The sequence below is a fragment of the Pecten maximus genome, unplaced genomic scaffold, assembly GCF_902652985.1.
Source record: "Pecten maximus unplaced genomic scaffold, xPecMax1.1, whole genome shotgun sequence".
Taxonomy (NCBI): domain Eukaryota; kingdom Metazoa; phylum Mollusca; class Bivalvia; order Pectinida; family Pectinidae; genus Pecten; species Pecten maximus.
The window spans coordinates 1-18,691 of NW_022979315.1; the positions used below are offsets into that span (position 1 = coordinate 1).

The window sequence follows — 18,691 nt, forward strand, 5'->3', positions numbered from 1 at the left end:
CCTATTAATACTCGTGTAAAACTATATCGATTGTTTAATTCGGTCTTTTTCACATTGATTTTAACAAAAAAAAAAGCCTGGCACGACATAGATAAACACTAATATATAAGGATATCAATGTAACTGTTTCACAAAAACATTTTAGATAAGCTCTCTGAATTCTTTAGTTTTACATTACACACGAAAAAGGGGTGTAAGTAAACAAGACATAGGTAAGCGTGTGGCTAACTCGTGTAGACTTATTCCAGGTGTGTCCTGACACCGACCACCCGGTTACCTGTGCACGTGCGTTGCCATCAGACCAAACGTTCGTCGGCTAGTCAACTTTTCTAAAATTTTCATACAAAATGTTTTGCCTAATTACGGATCAACACCCGCCATTTATTGATATCACATGGTTTGTATCAATATAATAATAATATACCCTTTAATGATTCCGTTATTATATTTGATGGTATTGAATATTTATGCTGGCGTGATATGGGGAGGACAAGTGTCATTATCCACCTTTTTATCCTGCAACTGCCACCGCATTGTCGGAATACACCCACCGTATATATTTTTGCTGTATACGGCAGTGACGGAAAACAGCTGTATTTTGGAATCTTAGCACGTGCGTCAGTTCGACTGGCCTACTTCAAAGTGAAACTACGTTTGAAAGGCGAACATATTTCTGTCATTTTTGACACCGTTTCACTTCAAAATGATTATTTTTGATGATTATTTTTATGACTGTTGCAGGATAAATAGAATACATGGTCAGTGTCTTAAAATATAAGCTGTATTTTTGGCTCGGGACAGAAAGACAAAAGTGGCTCGCCAAGTCTCGCCACTTTTGTCTTTCTTTACGCTCGCCAAAATACAGCTTATATTTTAAGACACTGACCATGTATTCTCTATATACTACAGTAGCCTACATGTATAATGTACGAGGATACATGTATCATACGTCGTCTTCTATATATTCAAATGAATTACCTCTTCTAATTGGATATCTTCATTCCAATTTCCAACTCGAACAGATGAGTTATATGTTCTAACATTATTCATGTTTGCTCTTCTTTTATCTTCTAGCTAGGCAGTCTTGCTTAGTTGCAAACAGCTTCCTACCGAGCAATATGGATGTTTACCTTGACAACAATGTAATCCAACAGTGAATATAATGTAATGTTTATCGTAATATCTCAATAAATAAATATATATATGCTAGATCTATGAATAATATAATATTTTATTAAAGATTTTGAATGGAGTTTTAAATTAATTCATTATTTCTAATTAAATACTTGACACAAAATGCGAGCCTACAATTAATAGGAAGATAACAAAAAACAACTGGTGGTGAATAAAATCCGGATTTGTTTTAATACACGATCAAATTATATTCAGAGATTGCAAATTAGCAACATAATAAACCTGAAACGTCACATTTATAAAACAAAAGAGTTACGGACGTAATTTTAGTGTATATCTAACAATGTAAAATGTTGCAAATGTTGTAAATAAAATGCTTGATGACGGAACCACGATCCGGTATATCACAGATATCCATCACCGTTTTGCACTCGTAGTTTAGACACTACAACTTTTTCCATTAGTATTTTATAATATTTTTCAAATTGACTTATCAAAAGTAATACATATTTCACTCGATAATCTTCAAACATAGATAAGTTTTTGTCACATAATTTATTATGAATTAAGATATATTATTAAACCTCGTGAAATCGCGTGTCTACGTCAAAATAATTTCTTCGGCCATATTTGTTGTTGGCAAAGCGGAAAAGAAGGTGGCAGCAATAACTAGCCAATAGCAAATAAATTGGTAAACGTTTGGTGACAACAATGACAAGTAGGGCTAGTGGCCTTGTTCAACGCAAGGTTGTGACAACGCATGGAGCTGAAGGTGGGAAGGAGCACCGAGAAGACGATAATTACCAAGAAGAGGAGGAAGATCACGATTCGAAGGAAACACGTCTTACGCTACTGGAGGAAGTCCTGCTGTTAGGACTGAAAGACAGGGAGGTCTGTTCATACGACAACTATACTATATAGCACAGTTTTGGCGGAAATCCATTAATGCTGATATGTTGTTTTTACGACTTGAACAAATTGTCAAGTATTTCTGCAATGCATTGGCAAAGGGCCTGCAAGGCCTACATGTATACGTCATTGAATCCAGGTTACGTTGTACATAATACAGATACACATATATGTAGGCTTAAATCAATGTTTTAAGTATTTACTACAAAATACTTGATATCCCTCACGCCGTCCTCTATTCGTTGTAGCCTATTTCAGTGTCATTTTACAAGGGGAATGCATGCAAAATGTTTATATTTTGAAGTGACTTTGTAAAAGGTAAAGAACGAAAACAGTAAACTGGTGATAGTAAAATGAACAGTAATAAATTATTGTCTACTGGCTTCATATATAATCACCATCCTTTATCATAACTTTTTGAGAACTGGACTGTAGGTTTATAACTGCTTGGAGAGACCAGAATTTGTGTAATTGTTGCAGTTTTACATAATTATTATATGTATTTCCTAAAATATTTAATTAACACACAATATATATTGTCATGATGTGATGTATTTAAATTGCCAATAATTAATCAGTATTTCAGTGTGATTTTTACCTACAAAAAAGTACATATTTGAGAAAGTCAACTTGCAATTGTGAATTTCACAGTAACTGGTCATGAACCTGAAACAGCCTTATTGATTTTGTACCATATTTCTTTTGTTATTAGGGATACACATCATTTTGGAATGACTGCATATCTTCAGGATTGCGTGGATGTATATTAATAGAGTTAGCTCTCAGAGGGAGAGTTGAGCTGGAAAAAGCTGGAATGAGGAGGCGAAGTCTTTTGAACAGAAAAATATTGTGTCGTAATAATAACCCAACTGGTGACGTCTTATTGGATGAAGCTCTAAAACATGTCAAGGAGACTGAACCTCCAGAAACTGTACAAAGCTGGATTGAATATTTAAGTGGTAAGTTCTCTTGTAAAGTGGTGAATATACGGTAAACACACGGATAGTTCGAACACACATTTTTTTGAAGAAAAACAATAATTTTTTAGCTAGTAATAGTTCGAACTCTGGCTGTTTATAACTGACACCGTTTCGGATAATTTGAACTTGTCAAATGAAGAACGTAAATAAGATTTTTTTCCCCCGTAAACTCCATTGAAAGCTCGCGACGACTCGGCCCCGATGACCGGCCCAGAAAAAAATGCCAAGATTTAAATTCGATCAGCAAGCACGTTTAGCGTTAGGTTATTAGATTGTATGCGTGATCATTAGAATGCGTCTGTGATTTAATATATGCCACATATTTTAGCGTTAATTTTTTTTTTTTTACATTCCAAAACACACCACGCACGAGACAACTGGTTGCAAATTTAGGCCCCGACAATGTATAAATAACATGCGATATTTGTATTCACGCTGTATGGCAAACTAAGAAATCGTCCGTGTATTTTCACATATAACTAGTGTTAACTTAGCATTATGATTATTTAATTGTGACTGGACATCTCTTAAGTATTGCCAATCAAGGTATTACCTGAAAACCTGCGATCTCACGCTAGGTAAGCATGCCACGCGAGGTGTCGCTTGCGGTAAAGTTGAAAGGATCGGCTGCCCGATCGTGCTGAGTGACATGAAGAGCATTCGTTGATGTTCTGACCTAATTTTACCAACAGATATAGCATATTTTTACAGTAGTGCTTTCGTAAACGCAACATGTTATGCAGACTGCTTTCGATGTATTAAAGAGACCATTTATTACAATAATATAGCAATAGTTTCTGATTCAGATAAAAAATATAACCATGCAAAGATTATACTGTACAAATGTTTAACCATAATAATTATCGCGAAATGAAGAATGTTTAACAATCAATTAACATTGAATTAAATAAAATACTATTATTTTACTTTCTTATAAATGTGCCATTGTTCAGACCGCCGTTATTACGTATCAGATTTACGATGGATGTGTTTGTGTCTAATGATTTTACTCTGTCAAGATTTTCGCCGATTTTGACTGGAATAATTCGAACTCACGCTTATTTTCTGAAGCATAATTTTGAATAATTCGAACTGGTTCGTCAATATTTATTTAATTTTGTTCGAACTAACCGGAGGTTTACCGTAATGTAATTTATTTCTTAGGAGTGCACTAAACAGTGGGGTTTGCTGACCTTACATGCATGCATATATCTAAACCAAGCTGAAGTAGGACAAAATTGATACACAACCATGATGAGTGCATGGTATAATAAACTTGTATAAAACAAGCAATGAAGAAATACTGAGAAAATAATCTTGCATTAATAAAAAATCACCATACTGTTAGGTATCTCATCAGTTTAATCTGAGCCATTCAGGAAGGGAGTAAGCTCTGGAGAAAATATCTGTTGAAACAAAAGAATATTTTTGGACAGAATTACATGCTGATAGATATTTATTATAAATATACACTGGTAACTGTAAAAGTCTGAATTTTGGCGAAAAATCTGAGTTTTAAAATACATATCTGAATTTCAGCCGAAAAGTCTTAGTTTTTCAGATATACATTTTATATTCAGATAAGTTGGGGGAAACTCAGATAAGTATTATAAAATTCCGATTTGCATGCTGGAATTCAGATATGTTGGGTAAAATTCAGATGTTTTCTTATTTGTGCCCTCGGGCATCCCTTCTTGCCGGCGAGAGCAGCACAGGGTTTCACACCTCCCGCGGAGCCGGGTGTTCATGGTTCACCGGCACCAGCTTACCTTTACCTGAGCTGTTTAAATCATCCGCGTAAGACTCGATCGGTCACCAATATAGACTATCCTACATCGGTCGCTGTAAACTTCAACATTACGGCCGGTAAAGTGTTTTAATTTGTGATTATCTTCGTCTGTTTTTAGTGTAATGACCAGTGTCGTTGTTCCGTGTGTTTGATACTTTTCTACCTCCGATAACAAAAGATCTGACTGCACGGTGCGGTGATGCAATCGGACCGACGACGTTTTGTACAAGGGCATATCACAATCGACAACCAATATCTCTTATTTCCAATTGGTATCTAAGCTTAATTAAAATGATATTCTCAATAAATCTGTTCACGTGTTGTTATCTGTTGAAACAGTCGGTTCGTAACGTAAGTAGCCGCCCACATGTACAGTAGATCTACTGTGCAGTGCGTAATTAATAAAAATCGTGTGTTGATACCGATATTCGCACTGTTAAAGACCTAATATTAACTATATATGCGCTGATCAGCATACATTTAACGTAAAAAACGGACCCAAACCCACATTGTATCTTTATTGTTGTGTGTATTTTTCACCCGTTCGATAGCTTGTTGTCACATGACTAGTTATACGTCTGGCCGAACACAGCGCCAGCAGGCGGTCTATTTTAAGACCGATCAAAAGGCATAGTTTACGCAGTGTGTCGCCGTAAGTGTCGTGTTCTCTTTGACATTTTCATAATTGTCTTAGGGAGCAGGTTCGTTATATCATAATTGTGTTTACGTTAATATAACACTATTGCCATTTTCTTGTTTCAGGTGTCCGAGAACTGAAAACATCAAACCAACTTTCTTACCAGTTGCCTTTCCTGTATCTAGCCCTGGCGATTCTGACTATCTTTGTTCAGTTCAAACACACTCTTAGAATTTGATCATTTTTAAATAATTTGATATGTGCATCGTGTAAAATTTTGACTAATTTCTTGATATACTGGGACGTATATTCTAAATAAATGGTATACGTAAATATTATACCGACACATATAATGTATCATGCTAATTTTCTGAATAGTACTTGCATGTGTATCGTTTATCGTAATGTTAATACTTTTGTGAAATGTAACAGGACCGGATGTATTGTTCATCAGGATAACTTTCTAATAGTAATGGGCCGTATTTTACCATATTGGGTCACATTTTGATAATTCATTAAGCAGAACAGGACGAAGCGCACAGCGTACGACTATTAGATTATTTCTCTTATAAATTTATATAACAGGATATGTGTTGCATAACATTTTGACAATTTTCTTCATATACATGTACAACAATTTGATAAAGCTCCACATGCTAACGATGTAATGTAAATGGTCTCTAGGACAATATAAAGGAATGAAAACCAAAAGATTATTTTATGTAATGATTCGTCGATGCACAGGACTTAGAATATGCCGGTCAAGCTGATGTCCATCAGAATATGCCGGTCAAGCTGATGTCCATCTTCCTCAAAACCATTCTTGAAGTGGAAATATTTATCAATTGATGACCAGCAAGAAGGCATCTTCGTCATTTCGTCAGCTGAAAGACCGTAATGTCGTAATACAGCGGACGTAACACCTGTTAAGTAAGTAAGTAGAACGAGTGGAAGCAGTCAATGCAAATTCTGGCAACTTGCAACCACATTACTGTATGATATCGACTGCACATGCATCATTTAAACCAGCTATTTGACAACTTCGTTAAAGCTGAAATAAATGCATCTTCCAAATCCGAATATAATTAAGGAACGACTTAACTAAATGCATGTTGGTATTTTTTTGTGAGTAGAGTAAACCACATCTGTATAGATTTACGGATACGAGTCGGAATGGGTACGTGTCGTCTGATAAATTAGTCGTATGGGATTTGAATATACAATAGGCTTTTGAATGCCTTTATTTATCACCGTTAGTTGTTACGTCAGTTGTTCCACGGACTTTTGATTAGATACGTGTCCGTAATAGAACATAAAACATTAGAAACACAAATTAACTTACCGAACTTGTTGAATTATTATAGTGTTCCATTTTGCAAGTATTATATGATCGATGTCGCAAATGTCCACTTTTTTATTAGTGTGAAGGGCTTTCGTCCTAGGGGCTAATGTCCCGGGGGCTAATGTCAGGAGCGGGCTTTTGTCCGTACCCCGTTTGTGTACATAGCAGGGAGCGGTAAAACGGCTGTAAAACGTCAACATTGAATCGTCTGATATAGATTCACAAATGATGTAAAACTAACAAAAATATGTTATTTTCGTGGTTATATAAATAACTTGCTGCAGTTACGAAAGCGCCAACGCTATCAAAAATTACATTTACATCAGGTCAGAAAAGAATGTCTACCGGACGTACCTGACACCTGCACATGGAAAAGAAAATGTTAGAATTATTACTTCAATGCATGTGCTCATGTGTACACATACTTTTTAACATGTAATTACATAATCATAAATACATGAAACTTTGAGGAAACGAATATAAAAATACACTCTCCAATCATCGTTGTTTATCAGCCGTTCCACGGTTTAACCTGTATAGATATGATTTTGTGAATTATGTTAAATAATATGTCTGTACTCTAAACTGATGAGCTAATTCGCTCAAAGTCCTAAAGAACTTGAACTGGATGTACCTGACACCTGCACATGGCTAATGTGGCCACCCGTGGATAGCGCTTTGACAGGTAGGTAGAGTACCTTTCTAAAGGACGCCTCCAGTCCGTTTGATCTGATTCGAGTACAGGTAAGGGACATAGCTTGGAGCAATCAGATAATCAAGATGCTTATTGATTAAACACAGCAGTTGTTAAGTTAAGCAGCTCGATATCAGCATCTCGTTTTCTTCTTATGTAACATTGATCAAAATATATAATCCACACATGCATATACATGACCCCTCCCCGGGTCCTAGATTTCGTTTGTCGATAATTAACAGTCGATTCAATTTACGTTAAAACGTACTATTTTCAGTCAGGAGTATGGAATTTGCCACCCGACATTGTCACTTCTAACCGCTGGCCTCAGGTTTGGCGGAGTTTTGTGGGGACTGTGGAGAAAAACAGAAACATTTGCTTCATAGCAAACTTTTTATTTGGCTATTTAGTTATATCATTTGTACACCACCTAAGATGTTTTCTAATTAATTACAAATTACAATAGGCGAATTAATAATCGACCATGTTTTATGTCTATATGTCATCGTTTATAATTTTAATTGTGTCAAGACAGAGACGCGTTATCTGATATTCACGTCTCGGATCCAGGTAAATTCGTGCAAAATACAAGTCTTCATACACGCACTCTTTCTTATTCCATTACTGTCCCTAAAAAAAAATAAAAGATAATACTAAATACTGTTTAATCACTTAACAGTTCGCATTTATCTTAAGTATTTATCTCGGTTAAATACTTACTGTAGATTATCGTAACGAATGTTTGATCAAAGTATTACAATGGGTCCTTGCTATGGGAATCCACGATACATCCTTAATTTGTACCGGTTTAGATATCGGTCGTCAATCCATAATTCGTTTTACCGATTTTGCGAACTTTATTGTTAAGGTGAGGAGTTTTCATAAGCAAAACGTTCATGTACTCAGAGACCTATATACTAGTATATAGGTCTCTGATGTACTAGATCATTGTTTCAAATATGGTGTGGTCACTTCCCTAGTCAGTTACAATACACAACCTCTGCTAGTCCAGATGACACTGATTACAGGTCAATTATCTTGTTCACTGGACCGTTGAGAAGTCGGCGTGCCATCGACAATGTCGCGGTGTCGAGTTCTACAATAATATAAATATAGGGACAATTGTATTACATACCCATGACATAGGAATGCATATTTGAACAGATTTCAAGACCATGAGCTGTGACAAGACTACTATATTCTGTATGTATCCTGGAATCCTTCATACTGTGTTGCTTTTGGAAATGAATTGAATTACGTAATATCCTATCTCGAAGGTAAAATACAGAAGAGTCCTTGTTGAGCTACGGGGAGAAATGGGTACTTGCTGTGGCGACATCCCGTAGGGAATGGAGACCCATATTTTATCGACTAAATCAGTATCCCAGGGTTAAGATGAAATGTTCGTTCATGTATTGTATGAATAAAAAGATAATCTACACGTAACGTTTAGGATTTTATTAGAAGATTTGATATCGGTAAAATGATTCCGGCTATGATTTTATGAGTTTAACTTTATGAGGGTCGGGAGTAAAACACGTAAAATGAAAGCAAAATGACGCTTATAAATCCAGATACATTTAGAAAATTATATTTTAAAAAAAACGTTAAACAATGTATACGTCCCATTCTATTCAGAAAATTATCGAAATGTTGCAGGATATATCAAGAACAAAATCTACATGGCACATCATTTACGTCTGTCCAATTATCTTAAGAAAATGATCAAATTTTCACCACTCTCTACCCTCGATTATATTAAAAATACAAAAACAAAACAAACAAAAACAAAACGCCCCGCTATAAATCACGAAGAATTATCAAAATTTTGCCGATATATATTCGTACCGATACATTAAGAAACTTTGATGCTCGAGTTCTATTCAGAACATCATCAAAATGATACACGATATATAAGTGCGATTCAGAAAATTATCGAAATATTTTTCCACGATCTAAAATATATATTTAAATGTGTATCTCTGTTGTATTCGGCAAAGTATAAAACATATTGTACGACATACATGTCGTGAAATGAGTCCTGATATGCCCCATTATTTTATAAGCAGAGACGTATATAAAGGTCACATGTATGCGATATATACGTCTACGTATTTAGGAAATTATTAAAATGCTACAGGGTAAATATGTCAAATAATGTTAACGGATATAGGTATACAGTATATATCAAAGTCAATAAATAGCAAGCATGGTTCAGGCCAGGCACAAAGAAGAAAACTGCAACTGGTTAGAAAGTTGGTCTAATTTTTCTGCAACCGTATTACAGCCATGGGATACCTGAAACAAGAATATAGTAACCGTGTTATATATACGTTCAAACAAATATACGATTAAGTTGTTCACAAAGACTAACATTTTCCAATCTCGCCAAATAATCATTAACAAAACGATGGTTCTGTAAGAAATATAAAGGACAGCAGCGACACTTACGGTAGGTGATTCTGTTTGTACTGGTAGCTAGCTAGTAGCCCATGACAGACGTACGGCTTTTGATCGGTCCTAAAATAGACCGCCTGCTGGCGCTGCGTACGGCCAGACGTATGACTATCATGCGACCACAAGCCATCGAAAGTGTGCGAACAAGTAGGCTAGTAATGTTGATTTGGGTCTGATTTTTCGTCAAGTGCACATCAAAAATGTTTGGTCTATAACAGTGTGAATATCGGTATCAACACACGATTTTTATTAATTACGCACTGCACAGTACTGTACATATGGGCGGCTACTTACGTTACGAACCGACTGTTTCAACAGATAACAACACGTGAACAGATTTATTGAGAATATCATTTTAATTAAGCTTAGATACCAATTGGAAATAAGAGATATTGGTTGTCGATTGTGATATGCCCTTGTACAAAACGTCGTCGGTCCGATTGCATCACCGCACCGTGCAGTCAGATCTTTTGTTATCGGAGGTAGAAAAGTATCAAACACACGCAACACACGGAACAACGACACTGGTCATTACACTAAAAACAGACGAAGATAATCACAAATTAAAACACTTTACCGGCCGTAATGTTGAAGTTTACAGCGACCGATGTAGGATAGTCTATATTGGTGACCGATCGAGTCTTACGCGGATGATTTATACAGCACAGGTAAAGGTAAGCTGGTGCCGGTGAACCATGAACACCCGGCTCTGCGGGAGGTGTGAAACCCTGTGCTGCTCTCGCCGGCAAGAAGGGATGCCCGAGGGCACAAATAAGAAAACATCTGAATTTTACCCAACATATCTGAATTCCAGCATGCAAATCGGAATTTTATAATACTTATCTGAGTTTCCCCCAACTTATCTGAATATAAAATGTATATCTGAAAAACTAAGACTTTTCGGCTGAAATTCAGATATGTATTTTAAAACTCAGATTTTTCGCCAAAATTCAGACTTTTACAGTTACCAGTGATAGGTATTTATTTCACTAAAAATCAGTGCTGGAGCTCTTGAATCTTAGTTAATTTCTTGAGACGTGTAATAGCCTTTAGGCTATGTCTTTTAGAGCTAACTATATAGTTTACATGTACACTATAGGCATTGATAGAAATATTGTTTTGACCCTATCTATAGCCTGTACATATATATATCTGAGCAAGTGATTCAAGGCCCATAGGCCTATTGTTAGTCATTGTTGGAACTAAAATTACAAAAACTTCCTAGGGGTTGTGAAATTTTAGATGCAGTCATGAAAATTTATTTCCCTGATGACATGAATTTAGAAAAGAGCAGAAATGCAGTAACTGCGTTAGGGTTTGTACTGGGCATTTCATAAATGGGGTCCTTTTCAGATAAAATGGGGTCCCTATGAATAATTTGAATGGAGCTTCCAAAAAAAAATGGGATCCTTTCAATTTTCTGTGCTTTAAAAGGTAATGGGGATGGCTTCAATGCAAACCCTGGTGCATAAAAGCAATATATGAATGCTAAAATGCAGATATTACATTTAATCTTGTGTCCATTTCAGGAGAAACATGGAATCCTTTGAAACTGCGATACCAGCTACGAAATGTCCGAGAGAGGCTGGCAAAAAATCTGGTAGAAAAAGGTGTATGTTCCACAGAAAAACAAAATTTCCTTCTATTTGACATGACCACGCACCCTCTCACAGACTCAGGAGTAAAACAGAAACTCATTAAGAAGGTCCAAGATGCTGTCCTCAGTCGCTGGACGAATGATGCCCACAGAATGGACCGGCGACTACTATCTTTGATCTATCTTGCACATGCTTCAGACGTTCTTGAAAATGCATTTGCACCCTTGTCCGATGATGATTATGAAATTGCAATGAAGCGTGTGCGTGAGCTGCTAGATTTGGACTTTGAAACTGAAAGTATGAAAGAGGGGACCAATGAGCTAGTGTGGGCGGTGATTGCAGCTTTCAGTAAATGACAGATTTGTAGCCTTATATATATATATATATATACATGTATATATATGACACATAGTGGGATCACTGTTGCATTTTTGCAAGTTTGAAGAATGGATGTTTCTTGGGTAAAAAATATTGATGCACAATATATCAACAGTATATTTACTTTTATACTAATAGGTAATCGGTAATGTGTATAACACATATCGTGACCATTGGTTGTGTTTGCGCTGTAGCACTATATACTTCCTACCCAGAAATTTCAGACTTCAAAATTAATTGTAAAGAAACATACCTTACATCTTTTAATTAAAGTAGTCTGAAAACATGAGTGATACCAACTAAAAATAACTAATCAGAACTATAAGTTTGACAGAGCAAAAATATGGTTTCTTGAATAATGTTTTTGCATTTTGTTCAGACAGATAGAATTAATGTATTGGAAATGGAAGGGGAAGCAATTTGTGAAAGTCTGTTATATTATGGGAGGGGGAAGGGATTACCATACTTGCATGTGACCTAATTCCTCACCATAATGGTCATTCAATTCCAGACTAGTTCGAATTGTCTGTCATATGGTTTTCACTTGTCTTCATAGCATCTCATTAGTTTGTACGGTAGTATGCATACACAACTACACAGTATATTATATAAAAGGTGTAATATTGGTGAAGTAATTTCATCAGCTGACACAGGTTATTCATTAACAGACACATACAGACATAATTTTACTATTAAATTATGTGTGAAAGTGTATAACACATATATATGCTTATCTAGGTAAGCATTGGTACCTAGCTCCTACAAGATCAATTCAATTGTACATGTTAGGGCAAAAATTTCACAAATATGGTTCTTGGTACAGGATACACCAAATTTTAGTTCAGGTGTACAACAAGAGTTACCAATACATATAATTTGAACCTTTGGTATTCCATACAGAACCTAGAACTTTTATCTTTTATTGGAATAGCTCTACATTGTAGTAAATTTACATGTTGTATGCCATTTTTAATCCTGCCTAAAATTAAACCAGGCATTTCCTGGTCCAGGTTTTCTTTGCCACTATTGTCTTGTACCCTCAAACTTATTTTTAGAAATTATAAATAAAAAGTTTGTGTGCGACATAATATATTGCAATATGCATTTATAGATATATAGTGAACATTCCTGCATGACTTTATTAATGTAGAGTAACTCCCATATATAGGTATATCATCAAGACACTCGTGATCATAATCTTATGGTAGTTGTGTAAATTTTGATTACTCGGAATATTTAACTGTACACTTAGAAATTTGGTTTCTGTCATTCTCCGCCCTTTGGAAACCAGTTCATATCTAGCTCTAAATCCCATAAAACAAAGATTCCTATATTATCTGTGTGACATGAGGGAGGGATAACTCTTAACAGTTTGTCTCTGATGAGTGTATTTTTGTGTGTATATTATAATCGCTAATCATTAAGACAAATGATAATGATCTGTATTGCTTTGTGTGTACATCTTTTGTATTATGATTACCTAAAAACTAGAAAAAAGACAGTTATCTAAAAAAAATTTAGATAACCAAAATGACATTTACAGCACACATCAGTAGATGTGAGACATGCTGATCATAGGGTGAATTTATATATAGAAATATTTAGGTTAGGTATTGAATCCTGTCCATGAAATTTTACATTGGTTGTTTGTGGATTGTGTATGTGGTGTTCACTGTTAAAGCATGTATAAGTAGATCTATCGTTATTCACAGCACATGCTATTATTTGAACCGTAGATGTCTTTTTTTTTATCTTCAAATTTTGAAAACAATTCTGATGAAAGGAGTTCAGTGTTTCTGGTAGTAATATTATAACAGCTGCAATTGTGTAGATTTTCCATAAAATTTCCCTTCAAACAATATTTTGTACTCATTCGTTTTGACCTCAATGTGTAAAATTATTTACTGTATATGGTAACGATAAACTAGATACATTTAAACAGATGATTCTAAGCATAGTTAATATATTGGGAGGTTGTCTTCTTAAAAATTTCTGTAAATGACAAAATCTAACTCAAGAGGTTACTTATTGAGGTATGGTAACGTGCCATAGACAAATGACAGAATTGTTAAATGAGGATACATTTAATGAACCATCCGAGTTAAATTTGTTGTCAAGGTCACTGTGACTATAAATAGACATTCGTGAATGTTGTATATAGAAACTTAAGTTAATCATCCAATGAGTATTAATTCCTAATTAGCAAGTTTGATTATTTAATTATCACACTCTAAAATGTAACGCCTGGCGAGGTAATGTAGGACTTTTCTTTCTCATATGTCTTAAGATTAAAGTTGTCATTATTTGAGATGAAGTTATACTTAGTGATAATGACCATTATTAGGGAGAAGGTCCATTATGAATTGCTCACAGCTGCAAATTATAAACTTTTCCCCTTTTCCCTGTGCATGATAGAATACCCAAGCACACACAGTAACATATAAATGTTGTAAGGTTGAATTATTTCTCCTGAAACTTGTTAATTTGAATGTTTTTATTGAAAACTAATATAATATCATGTGATGCAAGAAAATTGGTAAAAACTTTTTTTTCTCATCATTGATCAGGCTTTCTTGATTTAGAAATACCATTCAGGTATTTGCGAAAGTTCTTGGTAAACGTTTCCACCCTGAGGGTTAGGAACTGACAGCAAAAATTCAGAGAAAGCAGTACTATTTAGTTTCTAACCCTTCTGGCATAATTTTTAGTTATATTCTACATGAATAGTTTAGGATTTCAGCAGGGAAGTGGGATATATATATATTTAATCTTATTTAGTCATTAATATGGTACTCTATATACACAAACAATTAAATTGAAATCCATATCAATGATTGTGATGTTTGTACATGTTTTCTTAGGTTTATCTTGAAAGTACAAGTTCATAGGGGCACCCAGTTTGAAAATCCTGTTCTGCATATAAAATCAAGGGTCAACACCTCTAGGGATCTCTCTGGGGAAAGAGTTAGTGATATTTGGATGTGGGGATGTTGCTAAAAAAAAATGCATCCACTTTCTCCAAAAAACCTAGCTTTATCTCTGCATAGTCATATAGTATACGTCTGTAGGTATAATGTATAAGGCACGGAGATTATAATTCAAACAAAAATATTAGATTCTTGAGTATATATTTCTGTTTGCAGTACTTTCAATGACAGCAGAATTAGTCTCTCTTGAATATGACAAACATATATTCAGTGTACATGATATTAAAGTATGGCGAATCGACGATCTATGTGTATATGATTGTGGAGCTGTGTGTGGCTGAAAATTGGAGTTGTAATATCAGGTTTTTGTATGACTTAACATCAGGTCTTATGATGTCATTAAATTTGTAATTAATTCATAGAAGTGCTACACATACAAGACAGTCCTACATATAGATATATATTTATGTTTTTGTGTGAATTTGTTATCCTGTGTAGTAGTTGGTTGTTATTGATATTGGAATAAGAAAAATGTTAATGGAAGGATTTTTTTTTACTAAGAAAATTTTCCTGTTTTGTTGACCATGCATAGTATAAAAAGCAGTATTGACTCGTGCTAAATGTCTGGTGGGGATTTAAAACAGACATTAGCTTGTTTACCATGTCATGTGTGATGAAATATGTCTTTACCATTGGTGTTTGTTATCTGCATGCCCTTAGACCGGGCTCAAGTCCATTATAAATATATGACATTGGTGTTGTTATTCCTTCTATTGAACTCTTTGGTCCTGAACCACATTGATTTGAAGATTGGCACTTTTTGGCTTTGAGCTTTTCTAGTGTTAACCTGGAATATAGCACCAAAATAGAGGCTGAAATTCTACTAGTTTTTTACTTGGAATTGACACAAGTGTGAAACGAGACCTTAGTATCTATTCGGAGGAATGTACATGTGTTATAAAAGTTGAAAAATTATGGGAAAACCTACAGCTGTATTATCTTATTACTAAGTAAACTTCTACCAAACACACTGTGAAATACTGTCACAGTATCATACAGTTTGTGGGAGGAACAAGTTCCCTAACTTATTCAACTGTTGCTGTCATGTGTATTTTGCCAAGTTTTTTTTTAAGAGAAGGAAAACTTTTTTCTTAACCAATTGCATATACTAAAACACATTTACAATAAAATTAATCATGTTCAGGTCACCAAAATAACTGTTTTGGTGTGATTATCATTTCCGATAACAAATTTGCAATTTGTTATTAAAATTGGTAAGAGTGAAAATGATTGTGTATTGAATGAAAGTTTTTTTATGTTTGTTGTAAATGTGTTTTACCGTATTTATCCAGTGAGGAATGACTATCATTGTATCTCTAGTATGTCTTCATATCAGAGCACCAGATTCACCATACTTGATGTCATGTTACATGGTGTTACTTTGAAAAAAAAAGAGATAGTAAAAAAAAAAGGGGGAGAGGGGGGAATCATCAGCTAGGATTGATGAAGTTGTTAAGGATTAAAAAAAAAACCACCATGAATATTCATGCTTTGGTGAAAATCATATTTAAATTTCAACCAATACAAGACAATATTAATCTTGTAAAATATAATTAGTTTAAAATATTTGTAAATATTGTGTATATTTCTAATCTTCACATTCATTCTTATGATTTAAAAAGATTTTTGTTTTTGACATGCTTAGTCTCTGGTTTTAGATAAAATGGTGGAAGCTTAAATCTACCATGAATTATAATGTTGGTTTTTATATAAAAATACCAAAAAAAAAAGTCATAGAATTTTTCCATCATCATTATTACTATAATGTGACATTTTTATTGTGAGGGTACTGATAAAAAGGTGGTGTATATATTATTTTGCTGTACTACAGAAGTGTTAGAGGGGTAATACTACTAGTACCAAATGGTGACATGATAATCATTGTACAGTGAAGCTGGAATAAATCACATTCTAAAATATAACATATCTAGTGTGATGTTTTGCTCACCTGCCTGAAGATCAAGTGATCTTATGCTGTGTTGCAGCATCCTTCATCCATCCTGTGTCAAATTGTTGTTTTCTCACTAACCAAAAAAACCCAGTCATGATATTGGGCCAGTGGTATACTGGAAAGAAGACCCATCAAGTTGGTTGAAATGACCAACCTTGACTCACTTTCAAGGTCACAGGGGTCAAATGTGTAAATATTTTAATGACATCTGATATGCCCAGGGTCATTTTTAGCTCGCCTGGCCCGAAAGACATACCATGGCATCCATTGTTCCTCCGTCTGTCCATTTGACTGGAAGCATCTCTAGGTGGTTGACAGAACAAAATTGTACAAATGGTGGGGTTGACTCCCAAGTGGCCTAAGCGGCAGGGCCAAAAGGGGTCAATTTGGCTTTGTTGATATAAACGACTTCTCTGAAACGAAGCAATGGATATCCTTTTATTTGACTAGTATCATCCCTTTTGGGCAGGAAATCGGAACTGTACAAATGGTGGGGCTGACCGCTCAGGGGCCTGAGGGTTGGGGCCAAAAGGGGTCAATTAAGCTAAATTGATATAAACAACTTCTTTGAAACTCAAAGTGGATATTACTCATATTTGACTGGTAGCATCCCCTATTGGCTGGGGATTCAAAATTGTACAAATGGTGGGCAGGGCCAAAAGATATCAATTTAGGATGGCTTTGAATATGCCTAATATTTGACTGGTGACACATATATACTTACATGTCATTCTTGTTTCATATACATGTCATGAAACCAAGTGAGCAATACAGGCCATCTGGGCCTCTTAATTTTGGCCAGTATTATAGTGTAATGAAAGCCTAGCTGGACAGTTAATTACCTTGGCCATGCTGCTTGTTTGCAGTGTGATGTGGTCATTTGAAAATGCAGATTGACTGACTACCATATTTAGCATTCAATAAGACCACAGTCTCGACAAATAAACTCAAAGGAGGATCTACGTTGTATAAAGTGAGGACATGCCTGTCCTTGGGATTGAACGGTTGGTCTTCACCATCCTTTGGCGAAGGTTACAGAATATTGTACTTTATCTATCCCCATGGAGGTAGGGATGGGGCCAAATAAAAGAAGTCAAATTTGGTTAAATAGGTGCATAATTTTGCTTTTAATTGTCTTTGGAACAAGAAAGGTAATATAATCGGTACAGACGTGTCCGTACCCATTGCCTCCCAGTGAGGCAAATATGAGTAATATCCACTTTGAGTTTAAAAAAAGTGTTACAAAATTACTTTAAAATACTATATATTATTAACTGAGAAAAACATGGACACTGTATGTTCATTGACCTAGGTACATACCATCCGTGTAGTAGAAATCTAATTATTGGTAAAGAGAAGTGTAATGACTCCACGGTCAGTACGTAGCTGGGGAAAGAGTTGATTTCAAATTCCTTGCATGGTACTGGGAGGTGGCTCCAAAAAGAACATCTATATTTGTAATAAAACTTTGAGAGTGCTTTGCCATGATATTCTGGTGAGCGATACAGGCCTTTTGGGCCTCTGTTTTCTTCGTTACTATGTTTAAGTCAAAGGTCAACTCGGCGCACATGATACAGGGTGCACTTATGTTTCCTTGTAATACTTACCATGGACATACTTTCAAGGTAACGGGGGCCTATGGCAAGCCAAGTTGTCATTTATTCACGGAGCAACGTCGATCCAGGGATTACCCAAATTATATAAGATATCTTATAAACTCTATACGATATCTTATAAACTCTATACGATATCTTATATACTTTATACGATATCTTAAATACTTTATACGATATCTTATATCTTTTATGAGATATCTTATATATATTTTTTTAAAA

The 18,691-nt window shown here is 35.1% G+C and overlaps 1 protein-coding gene across 1 annotated transcript; it reads left to right on the forward strand.

The window, feature by feature from the left end:
• The first annotated feature begins 1,735 nt into the window (after positions 1–1,735).
• Positions 1,736–16,824, forward strand: LOC117318475 (Golgi phosphoprotein 3-like). Its single transcript, XM_033873455.1, has 3 exons — positions 1,736–2,025; positions 2,756–3,002; positions 11,472–16,824. Exons 1-3 carry the CDS (start codon positions 1,846–1,848, stop codon positions 11,894–11,896), a joined length of 852 nt encoding a protein of 283 aa, XP_033729346.1. The 5' UTR covers positions 1,736–1,845; the 3' UTR covers positions 11,897–16,824.
• The last annotated feature ends 1,867 nt before the right edge of the window (positions 16,825–18,691 follow it).

Coding starts and splice junctions, on each gene's coding strand:
- LOC117318475 (XM_033873455.1), top strand. CDS start 1,846: ATGACAAGTAGGGCTAGTGGCCTTGTTCAACGCAAGGTTGTGACAACG. Junction 2,026..2,755: donor TAGGACTGAAAGACAGGGAG/GTCTGTTCATAC, acceptor TTTTGTTATTAG/GGATACACATCATTTTGGAA. Junction 3,003..11,471: donor CTGGATTGAATATTTAAGTG/GTAAGTTCTCTT, acceptor TGTCCATTTCAG/GAGAAACATGGAATCCTTTG.